Source organism: Phalangium opilio, unplaced genomic scaffold (assembly GCF_054372755.1).
Source record: "Phalangium opilio isolate 3A_F unplaced genomic scaffold, DU_Popi_V2 ptg000013l_1, whole genome shotgun sequence".
Classification (NCBI taxonomy): domain Eukaryota; kingdom Metazoa; phylum Arthropoda; class Arachnida; order Opiliones; family Phalangiidae; genus Phalangium; species Phalangium opilio.
The window spans coordinates 15,949,849-15,969,535 of NW_028324148.1; the positions used below are offsets into that span (position 1 = coordinate 15,949,849).

Genomic DNA, 19,687 nt, shown 5'->3' on the forward strand with positions numbered 1-19,687 from the left:
TTTCCCCACACACACTGGAGCCTGAACACTTTCCCCACACACACTGGAGTCTGAACACTTTCCCCACACACACTGGAGTCTGAACACTTTCCCCACACACACTGGAGCCTGAACACTTTCCCCACACACACTGGAGCCTGAACACTTTCCCCACACACACTGGAGCCTGAACACTTTCCCCACACACACTGGAGCCTAAAGACTTTCCCCACACACATTGGAGCCTAAAGACTTTCCCCACACACACTGGAGCCTAAAGACTTTCCCCACACACATTGGAGCCTGAACACTTTCCCCACACACACTGGAGCCTGAACACTTTCCCCACACACACTGGAGTCTGAACACTTTCCCCACACACACTGGAGTCTGAACACTTTCCCCACACACACTGGAGCCTGAACACTTTCCCCACACACACTGGAGCCTGAACACTTTCCCCACACACACTGGAGCCTGAACACTTTCCCCACACACACTGGAGCCTGAAGACTTTCCCCACACACACTGGAGCCTGAAGACTTTCCCCACACACATTGGAGCCTGAAGACTTTCCCCACACACACTGGAGCCTAAAGACTTTCCCCACACACATTGGAGCCTGAAGACTTTCCCCACACACACTGGAGCCTAAAGACTTTCCCCACACACATTGGAGCCTGAAGACTTTCCCCACACACACTGGAGCCTAAAGACTTTCCCCACACACATTGGAGCCTGAACACTTTCCCCACACACACTGGAGCCTGAACACTTTCCCCACACACACTGGAGCCTGAACACTTTCCCCACACACACTGGAGCCTGAACACTTTCCCCACACACACTGGAGCCTGAACACTTTCCCCACACACACTGGAGCCTGAACACTTTCCCCACACACATTGGAGCCTGAAGACTTTCCCCACACACACTGGAGCCTAAAGACTTTCCCCACACACATTGGAGCCTGAACACTTTCCCCACCAAGGCCTAAATCGAATTGATACGAAGCCCAGCATAGATTAGAACAATAGGATCAGTGACGGACAATTTGAACACCAAAATACTTTACACACATTGGGGTCTGAACACTTTACACACATTGGGGTCTGAACACTTTACACACATTGGGGTCTAAACACTTTCCCCACCAAGGCCTAAATTGAATTGATACGAAGCCCAACATAGGTTAGAACAATTTGATCAGAAACGGACAATTTGAACACCAAAATACTTTACACACATTGGCGTCTGAACACTTTCCCCACCAAGGCCTAAACTGAATTGATACGAAGCCAGGCCCAGAGCATAGATTAGAACAAACAATTGTATGAGAGGCGGACATACCTTGAACTTCTTGTGCCAATGATACTGATACTGACATAATTCGCAACTGGGCGGTTTCCTCGACTTCTTACTCGAAATTTCCAACCAATGCTGACGAACACAAAAAATAAAATCATGTCGGCACGGTTAAGACGTGATTTTCACAGACCAGATGCCCACGGGTGCAGGGGGCGTTTCAAAAAGGTTTCAGGGTAATTGTAGGAGAGAAGTACACGAGTGGGACAAGGGATGGTTCTATGGGAAATCATCAATTTTGAGTCGAAAATGTTCTAAGTAACTTCTATGACGAGCCCATTTTGAATGTCCCACAAGTGAAGTACACCCCCCCCTAATTGTAGTGTTTTACAGACAACCCCTTAATAGGGAGCTAACAACTGGTTAGGGGGAAGAGATAGTCTGACTGACGTCACGTAGCCCCTCTCTGGTTGGCATTTTTGCGCGTAGAATACTGTTAGGGGGGGATGAAACTCCAGTAAGAGATAGAACAGGGTGTGACGTTTCAGGCTCAGAACTGTTAGTTCCCTATTAAAGTAGTGCATTGCGTGTTCCTAATATGTTCAGGATTTGAGTCCCTAGTGTCATTGAACATTTTCGACTCAAAATAACCTCTGAACTCAATAAACTTTGGAACAGTGACTCTGGTGGCCAATTTAGGTTAGGTTAAGGGAAGAGTCTAAGGGTCTTTACCATTAAGCATCCGCAATGAATGTATTGCATGGTGCCGGAACAGCGACAAGGCGAAATGAGGGGGTCACCGTCCTTGGAGGTCATGTGACAGATCTTGCAAATGGGGGCACCGCCGTCCGTGACGCTACTGGCCAGACTCAACTGAGCGGCCGACGGCGAACACGGGATAGTTCGATTGAGCAAGGGAGCCGAGACCAACCCCAACTGCGCCACCTCCAAATGATTCAAACAATTGTTGGAACTAGAAAAGGCCGCGTCCAAATCGTTGGTGGAATCGCTGGTGACGCGATCGTGGTCCTCGTCGTCACTCGAACACGACTCCGTCTCGAAGATGGCCAAATTGACCGTCGGCGTCAAACTCAAACTGCGCAACCGAAATTCCTCGTCAAAAGTACGCTGTAATCCCATTGCACCGGCGGCTTCCGGCGTTGTCTTTTCATTCCGCAACTCGCGGTATCGCGTACCGCCGTTACTATTACCGATCGATTTCGTGTTATCGCGATAATCGGGCAATTTATTATCGCGAACCGGGTAGCAGGCTGGAGTCGCGTTCGCGCTACCAGCCCCGGCGGCAGCGCGGTACGACGAAGCCGTGACGTAATCCGGTGGTGGTACCGAGGCGCCGCCGCTTTGAATATCACAGTCGTTTCGCGATTGCGTCATTTGTAATTGCGGCGCGACGACGCAATCGCTCGAAGTACATTGTTGGGGCGGCGGCGGCGGTAACTCGAAGCCGTCCGAACTGCAACAAACTCGCCAAGTTTTCGAACGCGACAGCAAAAGGGGCGTCTCATTGTCACTACATTCGCGAGACACGTCGGTGATATTGTCAGGGTTTGGAAGATACTTGCTGAAATTGGTGGCGCAATCCAGACTTTTGCACTTGTTTTGCGAGAAGCGCCATTTCTCGCGTTGCTTGACGCTGTTCGTCGGACAGTCTCGAGAACAACAAGTACCGCTCGCCGGTGTGGCGTCTTCGTCCGTCGTCAGTTCGATGAGATCGATTGATTTGTCCAATAAAACTGAACATCCGCCGCCTAACACCACCGGAGACAAAAACAGTTCATCATTTTCAAGACCGTGTCAAAATTGAACTAAGATAAAGACCAGTGAGCCCTAAAGAATTGTCCCCAAGGATTTTTTAAACATCATTTCAACAAGAAAATTTCCATTGACCAAGTCTTTACCATTCTAAAATAGTACTACCGGAAGTGACGCCTACATCTACAGGGTTGCCAGGGAATTTTCAGAACCAAATTCCCTGGCTTTTCCACCAGGTTTTCCCTGAGCTTTTTCTGAGATTTTCCCTGAGCTTTTCCCTGACCTTTTCTGAGATTTTCCCTGACCTTTTTAGGCCGAAAGTGTAAATGTTTACAGCACGTTTTAAGTGGGGCTTCTAATTAAATAAACGCGATCTACATTAAGTTTTGCAATGTATTTGTTGCACCAAAATGATTAAGAAACATTTTAACTATAAATAACAGTAGTCTAAGAGATTTTTAGAGAACATTTACTTTACAAAAACAACTCTCGACAGCATTTTTAAGCATTGCTCTAGAGATTAGGATCAGGAGAAACTTTCATTACTCTTTCAATAAAGACTTATGCCCAGAAATTTTACCCACTAAAACCAAATTCCCTGACTTCGCTGAAACTTTTAAAATTCCCTGACTTTTCCCGACCTTTTCGGCTCATTTTTAAATTCCCTGACTTTTCCCTGACCCGTAGCAACCCTGCTTATGCTTAAATCTATTTTCCCGATTTTCCAGCAACTTATGATTTCGCTCGAGTTTTTTGGTTCTAAATAAATTTCCCTGACACTTCCCGAATTTTCCCCGAAAGTTCAACTTCAGATTGCTCAAACCGCATCGCGAGCCCACTTTTTAAAGTAACTGTCCTCAAGTACGGAAACTTTGTTGTCAAACCTTTAGATAGAGGCTGGGTGGTAGCTTGGTAGACGTCACTGGTGGGCGGTACGGAGCTGCCCCGAAACGACATCCACCTGCTATTGACGTTCTTGGAGGAGGCGCCACCGCAGTAAGGATAGCAGGAGGAGTGCTTCAGGGAGTTGGAAGACGAACTCAGCAAGGACTGATCGTCGCCATTACCGGTTGCTGCTTCCGACGCCCCCGTCCCACGACGGTAACTTCCGCCGTGAACCGGAACCTCGGGGACACCGATCAGGGCCTTAGAGGGCGGCGCTAACATCGGGTACGTTTCGCCACCACTCATGGGGGCTGCGACGGCGCAGGCGCCACCGGAGTTCATTCGCAATTGCTCACCTTGATCCGACCACGACTTCATATCACAGCTTGGCTTTTCATTTAAATCTAATGGAATACCAGCGATACACCTCAACTCAAATGGTGAAATTCCTGGATGACTAATTTAACTCTGGGAATTTCCTTCAAGGAGAGAGCTACGGAATGGAACCCCCATACCTAGAACGTGCCCCCACCAGCCCACCTACGGAACGGCACCGAAGCCCTCCCAGACCCTCTTCCACGGGACTGAGGGGGGGGGTTATGAAAAAAGAGGAGGGTCATAGCGACAGAGGTAAAAAGGAATGACGTATTTTTCGCCGTCCCCGTCAACAACGGCCTGAGCCAATAAAATAATTTAAACTTTTCGTTACGTATGGAAGGGAGGAGCTCTATACTGGGTTATGAGTCGGACTGAAGTAAATACTAACCCGGTTCTCCATTCCTACTTCTAAAATTAAATCTATCCCTGGTCAAACTAAAGCTATAGTTTTCAATATTAAACATGGATATTTAATTGAATATTATAATTGATTATAAACACGGCAACTCTTCAAGCAAGCAATTTGAGTAAACTTTGCCCCCCTCCCGCCGTAGGAAACAAAAAGTCACAGCACCTTGGGCATTGGTCCTTTGGTCAGCTACTTGGCGAGTGTGTTCTTGTGGGCGGCGGCCATGTCCTCCTTGATCTATTTCGTCATTCTGAGCGCGACGCGCACCGGCCGTCATATTGCCAATTTGAAACTAGAATGACGTCCCCGCGGCGCAAGTTCCCAAGACGAGTCCCTGATGACCCAAAGAGCAGCGGCCTGTTGCGCCTTTTTTGGCAACCCCTGGTTCGTTAATTGGGAGAGTCTATTTAAGTAATCATAACGGACTGAAACATTATAATTACTGTTATTGTGATACGTGTGTTAAAATCATTTAGTCTATTCGCACCAAAGTTCAGTTTATTTATTTATTCATTGAAAATTTTGCTCAGATTATTAAAACAAAAGCCCGCACAAAAAAAGTTTAATTTAATTTTGGTATAAAAACCGCTCGCTCGAAAAGTTCTATTAATTGGTTAATTTGGGTTTTTAAACCCGCCCGCACAGAAAAATTCTTAATTTATTTCTTAATTCCGCTCAGTTCCTTAGTTATTAATTTGGGTTTTTAAACCCGCCCGCACAGAAAAATTCCTTAAAACATTTTTATTTACCTCTTTAGGTTTGCTCGCTCTATTTTATTTTTCTCGAGGACCCCACAGTTATTCTTTTCTCGAGTTCTTTCTGGTACCACGCTCTAAACAGTGACTGACTTCTAACTTCTGATTTTGCTCAAAAAACGTTTTTACTTTCTCTTATTTTTAAGGGGGCCCACACGCCCCCCCCCCCAGCTCAGTGCCCTTTTGGCTATTCTTAAAAACTATTTCGCTTTACTGGTGATTTTCCACTAGCAGGGCCGTTCACCTGCCTCAACTTTCTTTTCAATCTTTACCTACGTAAAGGGTTTTTACAGTTTGCTTCTGGTTTACTTTTTTCACTCTTTGTACCCCCAGCAGGGTGCTCTATTTTTGAACTATTTTTTACCCTCAAAAATATCTTTTAGCACGAAAACATTTTTAAAAATACATGAATAACAAATTTTCCAAATTTTACACAAACAACTTAATTTTCTCGAATTTTAGAACAGGCACAATAAAATAATAATAACAATAAAAAATATAAAAAACGTTAATCAACTAAATGACAATAATACTACTACTAATGAATGAATTAAGAAAATTTTGACAAAATATTTTACACTCCCCACCTTGAACCGTAAGGGTTCAAAATGGGTTTACAATTAAACAACAAAAAAAATTAAATTCATATTTCTAAATTATACAGCAACTGTACTGGACGCCTTAAACGGTTCCCGTTTGGTAACCTCACTAGGCAAGAACGGACGACACCGTCTCTACCTTTCGTTAGTTCAACTACGATTGCTAATTTCCACATAGCTCTAGGCTGTTTAGAGTCTTCTATAAGCACAACGTCATCAATTTTTAATTCACGCGTGGGTACTCCATTAGATATTTTATGATGGGCAGACCTTAATTCAAGCAAGTAGTCGTGCTTCCATCTCACCCAAAACCTATCAAGAAGGGTTTGGCGGTATTTAAGTCTCTTAATTAATTCGCGTTTATCTGAGGGGGGCATTTCACTAGATGAATATATTTGGGACGGCAACGCGGTTAACCGTTTACCCACGAGAAAGTGCGCTGGAGTTAGGGGGCACGGTTCCCCTGGATTCTCGTGTACGAACGTCAAAGGTCGAGAGTTAATGGTCGCCTCGATTTCTATTAAAATGGTTTCAAGTTCCTCATATTTGAGGTGGGCTTTACCGAGCACTTTTCTGAGAGCGCCTTTGACTGACCTCACCAGTCGCTCCCAGAAGCCTCCCCACCATGCTCCTCTTTCGGCTATGTACTTCCAGGTAATCTTTAAAGCTCCGAAATAATTCAGAACCTCTGGGTTCCTCATATGCTCTAACAAAATTTGCAGATCTGCATCTGCGCGCTTAAATGTCGCCGCGTTATCACTCATTATGATCCGCACTATTCCTCTACGGGCTATGAACCTTCTAAACGACATTAGAAAACTCTCCGTACTTAAACTGGATACAAGTTCTAAATGCACCGCGCGCGTCACTGCGCATGTATACAGCGCTATATAGCATTTTTCATTGTTTTTAGTGTAAAGCGGTCCGGCGTGGTCAATACCACAGACTTCAAAGGGCGGTGCTGCATTTATTCTAATTCCCGGTAAGGGTGCCATTACGGCCATGGCTGGCTTTGCTTTGAAGACTTTGCACCGAGGACACGAAGCTACAATTTTCTTAATGAGTTGTCTTCCTTTCGGGACCCACGTAGTTTCTCTTAATTCGACTTGAATATCGTTAACCCCGGCATGTTGTAATCTTAAATGGATGGACACGACCATCAGATGGGTTAACCTTTGGTTGGCGGCCAGAATGTACGGATGTTTTTCTTGGTACGTCATTTTTGCGGCGTCTAATCTTCCGCCTACTCTTAGAAGCCCATTGGCATCTATTTGGGGGCTCAGCGACAGAATTTTTGATGCTCGAGGGACTGGCTTCCCGGCTTCTAAGTTTCTCATTTCTTCTCCGTAACATTCACCTTGGGCCTTGGCTATCCAAAACCTCTCGGCCTCCTCTAGCTCTACTGTTTTTAAGGGTCCGCTTCTCTTGGTGCTCTTTGGCTTGGAATTATGCACAAATCGTCTAATCCAGGCGGTTAGACGAAGCACGGGTTTTAGCTCAGTATAATTTTCTAATGCTAGCAAAGGTTCCAAGGGCTTTACTAGGTTTATATTTGCCGCTACTTCTATTGGTGTTGCCCGTAATTCTTCCGCGATTTCTTCTGGGATTTCTTCGCTCGGTTTAAAATTTAGCGCGGAAAGTTCGGGTTCTCTTAAAAACTGTGGCCCGTGCCACCAGGTTTCATTATCGGCTAATTTCGCGAGAGTTAGACCGCGCGTGGGTAAATCGGCCGGATTTATTTTACCGGAACAATGTTTCCAACAGTCCTTGTTTGTTAACTTTTGAATTTCTTGCACGCGATTTTTAACGAAGGGCTTCCACTTATCCGCGCACCCATAGATCCAATTTAAAGCGATAGTGGAGTCTCCCCACATGACCATTTTTTCAGGTTTTGTTTTCAAAGTTTCTAGGAGCTCATTTCCTAGTCTTGCGCCCAGTAGCGCGCTCATTAATTCTAATCGGGGTAATGTTATGGTCTTTAAACCAATGGGCGAAACCCTAGCCTTAGAGCTAACCAGTACAGTTGTAATTAATCCATTTTTAAACAAATTTCTTAAATAAAAGACGCAGGCATATGCACGAGTACTGGCATCTACGAAGCCATGCAGCTCTACTGACATGGGCTTCTCTTCTAGCAAATTTTGAAAATAGTACCTTGGTACTTTAATTCTATTTAAATTTGGTAACTGTTCGCACCAATTGTTAAACCTTTCCCCAATACTCTCGGGCAGCTGTTCGTCCCATTCTATTTTGCTAGATTTAGGTTTGTTTTCTTTATTCTGTTGCCATTGCCAAATATCTTGGAATAGTATCTTAGCTAAAATCGTGAAGGGGGCTAAAATACCTAAGGGATCAAAGATTCGGGCCACTGCCCTTAAAACCCATCGTTTTGTGTTAGCTTTGTTTAGAAGAAATTCTAATAATGGTTCGACTTCAAACAATAGTAAATCTTTCGTTTCATCCCACATTAATCCCAATACTTTTAATGGACCTGGGTTAGGTAAGCTCTGACCACCTTCTGTTTGACCACCCCATTTTTCTCTTATATATTTGGAGTTGCTCCTCCATTTCCTTAACCTCATTCCACCCTCCATCAGGATTTTACTACTTTCTTGGATTAAAATATCCGCCTTTTTCACACTATCCTCACCTGATATTAGATCGTCCACATATAATTCTTCCGAGAGGACTTTGCACGTGTTTGTATATTCTGCCGCGTATTTTTTCACATGGTGTTTGATAGTAGCGGCCAATAGGAACGGACTTGCCGTAACCCCAAATGGTACTCTTGCAAATCTTAAGGTTACTAGTCTTTCATTATCAGGGCTTGTTATACCCGCTACCCAAATGAATCTCAGCGCATCCCTATCGCACTCTGCTACGCTTATCTGGTGAAAAGCTTTCTCTATGTCGCCAGACACCGCAATCTTATTTTCTCTAAACCTAATTAGAATTTTAAAAAGCTCGGGTAGGAGATTGGGGCCTGATTCGACGCATTCGTTAAGGGAAAGCGCATTTTTAACATGGGATGACGCGTCGCACACTACTCTAGTTTTTGTTGTCAAACTTTCTTTTCTAAACACACCTCGGTGCGGGAGATAATACACGGGACCACTAGGGGGGTTAGTTAATGGCGCATGCTCTAAAATACCTGTTTTTAACTGTCCCTCTATTATATCATTATAGGCATGAAATTCGGTGGGATTCGCTCTTAACTTGCGCAATAAGTTTAAGGTTCTTCTCTTCGCTTCCCCAAAATTATCCCCTAAATCTTTGACGTTATCCTTCCAAGGTAGGTTAACTGAATAACGCCCATCCAGCAATTTAATTGTTTCCTCAAATTTTCCCAAGGTTTTATTTTCCTCATTAGTCTCATTTCCACCTTTGTCCCTTATCCCTATATGTTCTAAATTCCAGAACGCACTAACGGTCTCCATCAGATTCTCCTCTTTATTTGGCTCATAAACTGACACTTTCATGACCGCTATTGTATTTGCTCCTATTGTCGACCCTCTAACCTGTGTGGGACCTTGCAATGTCCACCCTAACTTGGTATCAATCGCTACCAAGGCCTCTCCTAAACGCTGAAGGGGTGTGGCTTTTGCCACTTTCCAAAAGTAATCTGATCCTATGAGTATGTCAATATTCTTGTTTGCCCCATTACTATTACTTTCTTGCTCATCCGCTAGCTGTAATCCTCGCTGCCTCATTTCTTGCGCTATGTTTTCCCCAGGTATTGTTAAAGCTGCTCCCGTGATTTCGGGGGTTTCTAACGCCTCGATTTCCACCTGTTCATTGTTATGAATATTTTTCAGCACTATTTTTACTTTTCTTTTCACGCTCACTATGGGGTCTTCCCGTCCAAAGGGATGAATTCTAAGGGACTCTTCCCCCACCTGCTCTAAATTTAATTCACGTGATAAACTTTCTTTGACGAAACAGCGATGGCTTCCCCCATCCAACAAACAGCGCGCTCTACCAATTTCCCCACTCGGACCCATAATGGCTGCCCGCGCGGTTTGCAACAAGATTTCTGACCCCTGATCTACGCTCGCTGCGGCCACGTTACAACTAGCTACCTGCACATTGTTACTATTGTTATTGCCCCCTTGCGAGAACGGTCTTTTAGGCTCAGTATTGCTATCTACCCTATACACGCACAAAATCTGATGATGGGCCCGCCCACACTTTCTACATTGTTTAATTCTACCTAAGCATCTTTGCGCCGAATGCCCTGAATTTAAGCATAAAAAACATAATCCTTTTCTTAACGCTATTGTCTTTCTCTCATTGACACTAACTTGATTACACTCGTAATATGGATGTGGTCTTTCGCAAAAGGGACACGCTCTTTTAAATGGCTCCACCCCCGCATTCAAAACTGCCGCAGATGGCATTGGTCTAGGCCTAACCCAAGAATTTAAATTTGGTTTTTCTTTATTTTTATCCCACTGGCTCGAAGTGCTATTGTTTATTTTTGTCGGAACCACAGACCTAGCAACTGATAATGCCCTTTCCTTAATTTCAATTTCCACGCGTAGAAAATTTAGTAAATCCTCAAGATTCCAATCGTTAATTTCTTCTAGATTATTAACATCCCTACTTTTCTCCTTTTCTCTACAAAAGCTCTCAATTATTTCTTTTGGCATAAAACCAGCTAACATATGGGCGAACAACTCTCCAGAATCCCTCGTTAAAATTCCCAATGATTGTAAGCTCCTAACTTCAATTTGCGCCGCGTCGTGCAACCGCCTTAATCCTTTTACATCATCTGATCTTTGAACCGATATTAATTCACGAAAATTCTTTAACCTTATACTAAGTAAACGATCTTTACGCCCGTAGCGTTTCTTTAACTGATTAACTGCTAGTACATAATTTTCATCCGTCAAGGTAATTCCACCAATAGTTTCCGCGCCTTCACCTTCCAAATAACTTTTTAAATAATTTAACTTATCTGCATTAGTAAGGTTGGCATTGTTGTGTACGGCGCTTTCAAATTGGCCCCAGAAACGAAACCATTGTTCCACACCTTCGCTGAATTTTTGAATCTGGAGTTGCGGTAGCTTGACCGACGGTACGAAGTTCATCGACGTTCCCGTGTGACCACTCGGAGTTGGCGACGGCGTAGGTAATCCGGTGCCGCTTGTTGCCGCGATGATTCCGGTTCCCGCATGGTACCGGTCCTTCTCCATTCTTTCGACCCGTCGTTTGGCGCGGTCCTTCCATAGCGTTGTTTGATCCGTCCACGTTTCTGCCTCGTTAATTTCCGCATCAAGTTCATCCGAGTCCGTGATTAAATCGGCTATAGATGTATTTAACAGACCGAGTTTCTTCTCTCTAGCCACGATTTGCGCGTACTGATCTAATAGTTCGTCCTCGTCCGGTTCCTCTTCGTCCAGTTGGACTTTAATTATATCCATTGCGCGTTGTAAACTATTTCGAATCGCCACGCGTTTGGCTTTTTGCCGATTTACGTCGGTCATTTTGGCTCTTTTGTTTAGGTCCACTAACTTAATTTTTATTTTTCTTTGTTTCACGCGCACATTGAATTTTTTACTAACCACCACGTATCTAAAGTCCACTTATCCCGGGTTTCTTGCACCAAAAAATGTTGCGCCTTTTTTGGCAACCCCTGGTTCGTTAATTGGGAGAGTCTATTTAAGTAATCATAACGGACTGAAACATTATAATTACTGTTATTGTGATACGTGTGTTAAAATCATTTAGTCTATTCGCACCAAAGTTCAGTTTATTTATTTATTCATTGAAAATTTTGCTCAGATTATTAAAACAAAAGCCCGCACAAAAAAAGTTTAATTTAATTTTGGTATAAAAACCGCTCGCTCGAAAAGTTCTATTAATTGGTTAATTTGGGTTTTTAAACCCGCCCGCACAGAAAAATTCTTAATTTATTTCTTAATTCCGCTCAGTTCCTTAGTTATTAATTTGGGTTTTTAAACCCGCCCGCACAGAAAAATTCCTTAAAACATTTTTATTTACCTCTTTAGGTTTGCTCGCTCTATTTTATTTTTCTCGAGGACCCCACAGTTATTCTTTTCTCGAGTTCTTTCTGGTACCACGCTCTAAACAGTGACTGACTTCTAACTTCTGATTTTGCTCAAAAAACGTTTTTACTTTCTCTTATTTTTAAGGGGGCCCACACGCCCCCCCCCCAGCTCAGTGCCCTTTTGGCTATTCTTAAAAACTATTTCGCTTTACTGGTGATTTTCCACTAGCAGGGCCGTTCACCTGCCTCAACTTTCTTTTCAATCTTTACCTACGTAAAGGGTTTTTACAGTTTGCTTCTGGTTTACTTTTTTCACTCTTTGTACCCCCAGCAGGGTGCTCTATTTTTGAACTATTTTTTACCCTCAAAAATATCTTTTAGCACGAAAACATTTTTAAAAATACATGAATAACAAATTTTCCAAATTTTACACAAACAACTTAATTTTCTCGAATTTTAGAACAGGCACAATAAAATAATAATAACAATAAAAAATATAAAAAACGTTAATCAACTAAATGACAATAATACTACTACTAATGAATGAATTAAGAAAATTTTGACAAAATATTTTACACGGCCAATTCCGCCTCGTCAAAGACGCCAGTCATTCCACTCCTAAGAAGAAGAAGAACGTCGCAACGGCGAAGAGAAAAACCATCAGAAACCATCCCGAACTAAAACTATTCACTCTATTTATATTTCAGTCAAAATGTAACTTGAAGTAACCAATTTCGAAATATATTTAAACAACTTATTATTGGCCCATCTTTAAAGTCTAGCGTCTGGAAATGGGAGACACTTGGTTTTAGTTTCATTTTCACATCCTAGGCCTAGATTTATTGCGTCATTCAGAGGCGGTAAATTACCGACTCTCGTCTTAAATACTCCTATAAAAGTTCTGACTGAACGATAACGAACGCTAATAACTTCAAACCCAAGACAACTTTAGCTAATTGTAGAGACCGGAGCCTAATGACTGTCAATTAATAGATTAAGTAGCACCATAAGTTTATAAGTGATACGTTCCTTCCATAAGTATGATCGACTACCTATACAAGTTCGTAATGCTACTGAGAGACTTACAACTCGAGCTAGTTCGAGGGAGAACGACGGAAGCGAGTCAATTGAAGTCCTACACTCGGTGGTGGTTAATTTTGCAGGACCAAGTTCCATCTAGCTCATATTTAGTCTGAACTTACTAAGCCCCCAATTGACAGCAGCGCCTCATGCACCAGGTCTCCCTCGCTTTACCACCTCGAATCTATGACCTACCTCGTTCACTTCAAAATTACAAGCTCCAGTTTCTAAGTTACCAGAGATTAACCAACTTATGGAATGAACATATCTTATATGAACTTATGGTAGTAGGAATAGACAGACCCTAACCGGGAAAGATTTAACTCTCAATCCGTTGTCACTGTTTTGGACAATTACAGTCAATTGGAACAGAAAAATGTAACCCAGGTACACCTTATTCCTTCGGGAATCACCTTGAAGGCACCCGTTTCAAGCGATATGATTCGTTGATATATCTATGACGTATAGGCACGCGTTTATTTGCACCGGAAATGTTTTATAATAAATACAATGGTGAAATTCTGATAATCAATTTCTCTTTAATATTCGAATAATTTTTACAAGTTACAAAAAGAAACGTAAGAAAGGTTTCAAATCAGTCAAGGAACATTTTGAATTTTATATAAAATTCAATAGGACGGAGACATTAAGGGCGCTTTAGACGGGATACAAGAAAACGGAGGACACGAGGCCGGATGAATCTGTTTGCGTGCTTTTATCGCAAACTGCGGCGGCGGCCAGGAGCGAGAGAGACTCTTCATCGGGTTGGTAATGGACTAAACTCGACAAGAGATCCAAGTAACTTTCATCTTCGTCCTGATACAAACATTCACTGAAGGACAAAGAACCAAAGGCGTCCTCCGGGTGCCATGACGCGTCTTCTCCCGCATGTTTTTCGAAGGCTTCTCGAAACAAATCGCGTCCGACCATTAGCAGACCCTCGATATAAAGATTGAAAGATTCCTCGGAAGCGAGTCGCACTTCGTAATCGTAAGGCTCCTCCTCCTCCTGATCTTCGTAATGGCAAGGCTCCTCCTCTTCGTAATGGTAAGGCTCCTCCTCCTCTTCGTAATGGTAAGGCTCCTCCTCCTCTTCGTAATGGTAAGGCTCATGCTCCTCCTGATCTTCGTAATAGTAATAGTACTCCTCATCTTGGTAATAGTCCTCCCCCTCCTCCTCTGTGTAAGAGCCATCGTGAGCTTCGCAAGAGCTCTCCTCCTCCTCGCGAGGAGGGAAGATAAAAACGGGCTTGTGTTTTAGCAAAAAATTGTCAAAGCCGCATTTCTTGATAAACTCGGCGTCCGCTTTGCGAATATTATTATGAACCAAATTGATGAATCGGGATCGAGTAAATTGGCCATTGAATTGCCGTAACAATTGGCCGCGGACGTTTTTCAGAGAGGAAATTTCTCTTTTATTAATTCGTTCCAATTGCCTTTTGAGTATTTTCATTTCTTTGGGTGGGACTTGGACGGCTTCGAAGACTCGATCGGGTGAAGAGTTCAAAACGAGGTTCATTTTTGATTCAGACGCGATGTAATAGCCGATGATACACTTGGGTTTCTTCTTGTTGGATAAAGGGATAATTGGTTGGAAGATGGCCGAATATTTGTCCAAAATACGCTTCAAATTTTTCTTTGAAGTGTTGGGCAATTCCGCGTATTTATTATTCAAAATTTGATTCATTTCGTCAACGAAAATGACCCGACTTTGACCGGCGATTTTAATCGATTCTTCGAATAAAACTCTAACCGTGGTAGTTTCGTTAGGAATACGATTGGCCACTTGACCATTTCGAGTTTCACCGGCCAATGTTGTTGGCTTTTGGGGTCCCGAGTTACGTATTTTGGCAGTGGCCATTTGCAGCTGTTCATTTTTAGTTTGGCGTGTCGTGTATGACGTAATTTCTCCCTGGTAATTTATGAAGGCGTCTCTAAACAAATTTCTTCCGGCGTTGAGCAGAGCCTCGCTATGAGCGAGCAGTAACTCTTCGGAGCCAAATCTGAGTTTGTAAAGACCCTTATTGTTATAATCAAAAAATTCCGCGTATTTTTGCAAAAACTCTTCAATCCCGAAACGCGCGATGAATTTCTTATTGCCGTTGTTAAAGAGACCATCAACGAGATGCCGGAATGAATCGAGATCACACTCGCCACTGAGTTTGCTCAGCACTGCGTGAACGGCTTTCAGACAGGCTACTTCGCGTTTAATCGCTTTTAGTCGCCTTTCGAGGATTCTGATTTCTTCAGGAGGAACTTTGACCGCTTCGAAGAGCAGGTCGTCTGACGAGTTCAAAATGTGGTAAATATTTGTTTGTGGCGCGATGTAATAGCCGATACACTTGGGGTTTTTCGAGTTCGATAACGAGATAATCGGTTGGAAAATGGCCGAATATTTATCCAAAATACGCTTCAAATCTTCGTTCGTCGTGTCCGGATATCCCACGTATTTATTATTCAAAATTTGACTCATTTCAATATTGAACACGACACGAGTTTCACCGGCGATTTTAATCGATTCATTAACCAATAACCCGACGATCCTAACTTCCTGTTTGTCCCTCGCGATAAACGTTGCTGAATTCTCAGGCACTTTAAACCGTTCGGCGTTGGAAGTTGCTGAATTTTCCGGCACTTTAAACCGTTCGGCGTTGGAAGTTGCTGAATTTTCAGGCACTTTAAACCGTTCGGCGTTGGAAGTTGCTGAATTTTCAGGCACTTTAAACCGTTCGGCGTTGGAAGTTGCTGAATTTTCAGGCACTTTAAACCGTTCGGCGTTGGAAGTTGCTGAATTCTCAGGCACTTTAAACCGTTCGGCGTTGGAAGTTGCTGAATTCTCAGGCACTTTAAACCGTTCGGCGTTGGAAGTTGCTGAATTCTCAGGCACTTTAAACCGTTCGGCGTTGGAAGTTGCTGAATTCTCAGGCACTTTAAACCGTTCGGCGTTGGAAGTTGCTGAATTTTCCGGCACTTTAAACCGTTCGGCGTTGGAAGTTGCTGAATTTTCAGGCACTTTAAACCGTTCGGCGTTGGAAGTTGCTGAATTTTCAGGCACTTTAAACCGTTCGGCGTTGGAAGTTGCTGAATTTTCAGGCACTTTAAACCGTTCGGCGTTGGAAGTTGCTGAATTCTCAGGCACTTTAAACCGTTCGGCGTTGGAAGTTGCTGAATTTTCAGGCACTTTAAACCGTTCGGCGTTGGAAGTTGCTGAATTTTCAGGCACTTTAAACCGTTCGGCGTTGGAAGTTGCTGAATTCTCAGGCACTTTAAACCGTTCGGCGTTGGAAGTTGCTGAATTTTCAGGCACTTTAAACCGTTCGGCGTTGGAAGTTGCTGAATTTTCAGGCACTTTAAACCGTTCGGCGTTGGAAGTTGCTGAATTCTCAGGCACTTTAAACCGTTCGGCGTTGGAAGTTGCTGAATTTTCAGGCACTTTAAACCGTTCGGCGTTGGAAGTTGCTGAATTTTCAGGCACTTTAAACCGTTCGGCGTTGGAAGTTGCTGAATTCTCAGGCACTTTAAACCGTTCGGCGTTGGAAGTTGCTGAATTTTCAGGCACTTTAAACCGTTCGGCGTTGGAAGTTGCTGAATTTTCAGGCACTTTAAACCGTTCGGCGTTGGAAGTTGCTGAATTTTCAGGCACTTTAAACCGTTCGGCGTTGGAAGTTGCTGAATTCTCAGGCACTTTAAACCGTTCGGCGTTGGAAGTTGCTGAATTTTCAGGCACTTTAAACCGTTCGGCGTTGGAAGTTGCTGAATTTTCAGGCACTTTAAACCGTTCGGCGTTGGAAGTTGCTGAATTCTCAGGCACTTTAAACCGTTCGGCGTTGGAAGTTGCTGAATTTTCAGGCACTTTAAACCGTTCGGCGTTGGAAGTTGCTGAATTCTCAGGCACTTTAAACCGTTCGGCGTTGGAAGTTGCTGAATTTTCAGGCACTTTAAACCGTTCGGCGTTGGAAGTTGCTGAATTTTCAGGCACTTTAAACCGTTCGGCGTTGGAAGTTGCTGAATTCTCAGGCACTTTAAACCGTTCCACGTTGGAAGTTGCTGAATTCTCAGGCACTTTAAACCGTTCCACGTTGGAAATATAATTTTCTAGATCAACTTCCCAATTCAACGAAACAAAAGTTGAATTGCCAATCGTGGAAAATTCAAAAATCTGTGGATGGAGTTTCAGGAACGTTTTATGGGCACGGAACCCGAAGACGAGGGTCATCAAGGAGTTGAAGTCACCCTTAATTCCTTTAAAAATGTCTTTGTTCACTCGTAAGGGGTCCGCTTTTTTACCGTAACCTTGCAAGTAATGGTACACTCTTCTAAGTAGAATTATCTCATTTTCGACACAACTCAGTCGCAAGTCGTTCTCGTGAACGGTGTTAACGTCACCGTTTTTCAGGTAAGCCTTGATTTCGGCTTTGGAGCGAATGGGCGTGTAATAGGGACCTTCTTCAAAGCGTAATTGCGGGTACAGAGACGGGTATTTGGCTAGAACCCGCAAGTATTTGTCCATAGCTTGCCCACCGTGGTTTTGGGCCATGTATAGTTTCAACTCGTCGCTGCCCCGAGCACGCGTTAAGTTTATGGCCACGTCAGTCCGAATAAATCGGAACGTTTTCGTTGGTCTAGAAGTTCCTTTCAAAAATTCCCGAAAAAACAATTGGTCTTCGACTTGGTCAAAATCTTGGAAGGAACTTTGCGACGACGACATGGCGGCGTCTGCAATAACAATACGCGCTGCTTTTACTATTATAATTTACTGTCACTCGCAGTTGCGTGACACTTGGCGACTAATGATGGAATTCATAAACGTCGGACGCAAAGCAATTTAGTACAAGCGAAGGCAGGGCGATGCGCGCAAACGTCTGCTGTTGGCGTACGACGCCCTGCCTTCGCCTGTACTACATTGCATTGCGTCCGACGTTTATGAATTCCACCTTAAAACTTTTAGTTTCAAACTAACCTTATCAGAAGTTGCGTATCTCGTTTCCTGATAAAATCAAGTACAGCTTAAACGCCCTAAAACGTCGGAATCATAATTTGAATACGCCGCGAATGACTCATAAAAAGATACCGATTCTAATAACGTGGCCATTTATGATTGCCCCCCCCCCCCCAACCTTGGGGTTAAGACAATCTGAATCAGGGCCCGAGTAATCAAAGAGGAGAGAAAGAGGGAGAGAGAATCAGTATAGGCAGCCGTGATCCATGCGTGGTGAAAACGGGGGTAAATCTAGGGTACACCGCGGCGCCTGAGCGCTGCTTTCTCGCGCACAGTTGACGTAAGGGATGACAGAGATAAGGCGAGGAGGTCAATCCCCCCATGCGCAAAGGTTGCGCGTCCTAAAACTAAACGTACCGAAAATTGTTTTTACTACCCCCCCTATTTTCCACATTTTTCGGCGGATTTTATAAAGCGCCTTTCTATCTCCCCTCCTCTCTCTCCTCTTTGGAGCGAAATGTACGTAAAAATCCTCTCCATAGGGGATTTTGATTAATTTTTTTTTATTAATTTAGTGGCGTCTGCTAAACCGAACCATTTTACGGCTGAGAGAGGTATGGGTAACTTCGATTTAGCAGACGCCACTAAACCAATGGCGGTTGGCGCGGTAGTCCTTGATTATTTTTAAGACTAATTAAATGTACTAATTATCATATTGTAATAGAAGATCATTTATTTATTTTTAATATTTAATTCCTTTTATATTTAGATAAAGACAGTTATTTTAAGGTGTAATGCTATGTTAACTGAACCTTTCCTTTAAGACGGGCTTATTTACACGACACCTTTTAACTCTGGTACTGAGTTTGTTATAGTCCTATTTGTCTGTCCCCTTATCAACGATACCTAATTACTTGGTGGGTTACGACAATCAGGGACCGAGTAATTAAGCAAAATAGGCGAAATGCAGTCTGATGAGAAATTGTCTATGGATTTAAAGTCAAAATGAAAGCGTGACTATAAAAATGTAGGAAAGGTAGAGAGAGACGAAGACAAAGGGAACGGTCTAAGAGCAACAATTTGGAATTTCAAGGCGAGAGAGAGATAGGGGACAGAGTCAGAAGTAAAATCCAGAAATTCTAATAATAAACGTCTCTTTAATATTCAAACATTTTTTTCCTAGTTACAAAGAAATCTAAGAAAAGACGTAGTAATTCTATATAAAAATGAATAGGGAGCTTTCGGTTGGGGGAGGAGCTAAGATTCGTGAGATGATTTTCACGGCGGCCATACTGGTGGGTTGAATAAGGAAGGAAAGCTGATACCCACTAATATGGCTGCCAGAACCTTGGCAAGTCTTAGGAGGGTGTGGCGTACTACTCAGCCAACTGAAAGCTCTCTATAGGACAGACTTAATATTGAGGGCGCTTTAGACGGGATACAAGAAAACGGAGGACACGAGACCGGATGAATCTGTTTGCGTGCTTTTATCGCAAACTGCGGCGGCGGCCAGGAGCGAGAGAGACTCTTCATCGGGTTGGTAACGGACTAACCTCGCCAAGAGATCCAGGTAACT

At 43.4% G+C, this 19,687-nt stretch overlaps 2 protein-coding genes across 2 annotated transcripts in view; both read right to left on the minus strand.

Annotated features, from left to right (window-relative positions):
- LOC149709591 (uncharacterized) overlaps positions 1–19,687 on the minus strand; it is a 35,715-nt gene that overhangs the window by 4,591 nt on the left and 11,437 nt on the right. Inside the window, exons 2-6 of the mRNA XM_089864976.1 lie at positions 12,675–12,711; positions 4,895–5,086; positions 3,942–4,346; positions 2,017–3,053; positions 1,330–1,419 (exon numbers count right to left, since the gene is read on the minus strand). Coding sequence (XP_089721102.1) covers positions 1,330–1,419; positions 2,017–3,053; positions 3,942–4,346; positions 4,895–5,006 — 1,644 coding nt within the window. The 5' untranslated portion in view covers positions 5,007–5,086; positions 12,675–12,711. The remainder of the gene's footprint in view (positions 1–1,329; positions 1,420–2,016; positions 3,054–3,941; positions 4,347–4,894; positions 5,087–12,674; positions 12,712–19,687) is intronic.
- LOC149709592 (uncharacterized) lies at positions 6,128–11,569 on the minus strand. The gene has a single exon (XM_089864048.1). The coding sequence runs from the start codon at positions 11,567–11,569 to the stop codon at positions 6,128–6,130; it is 5,442 nt and encodes a 1,813-aa protein (XP_089720174.1).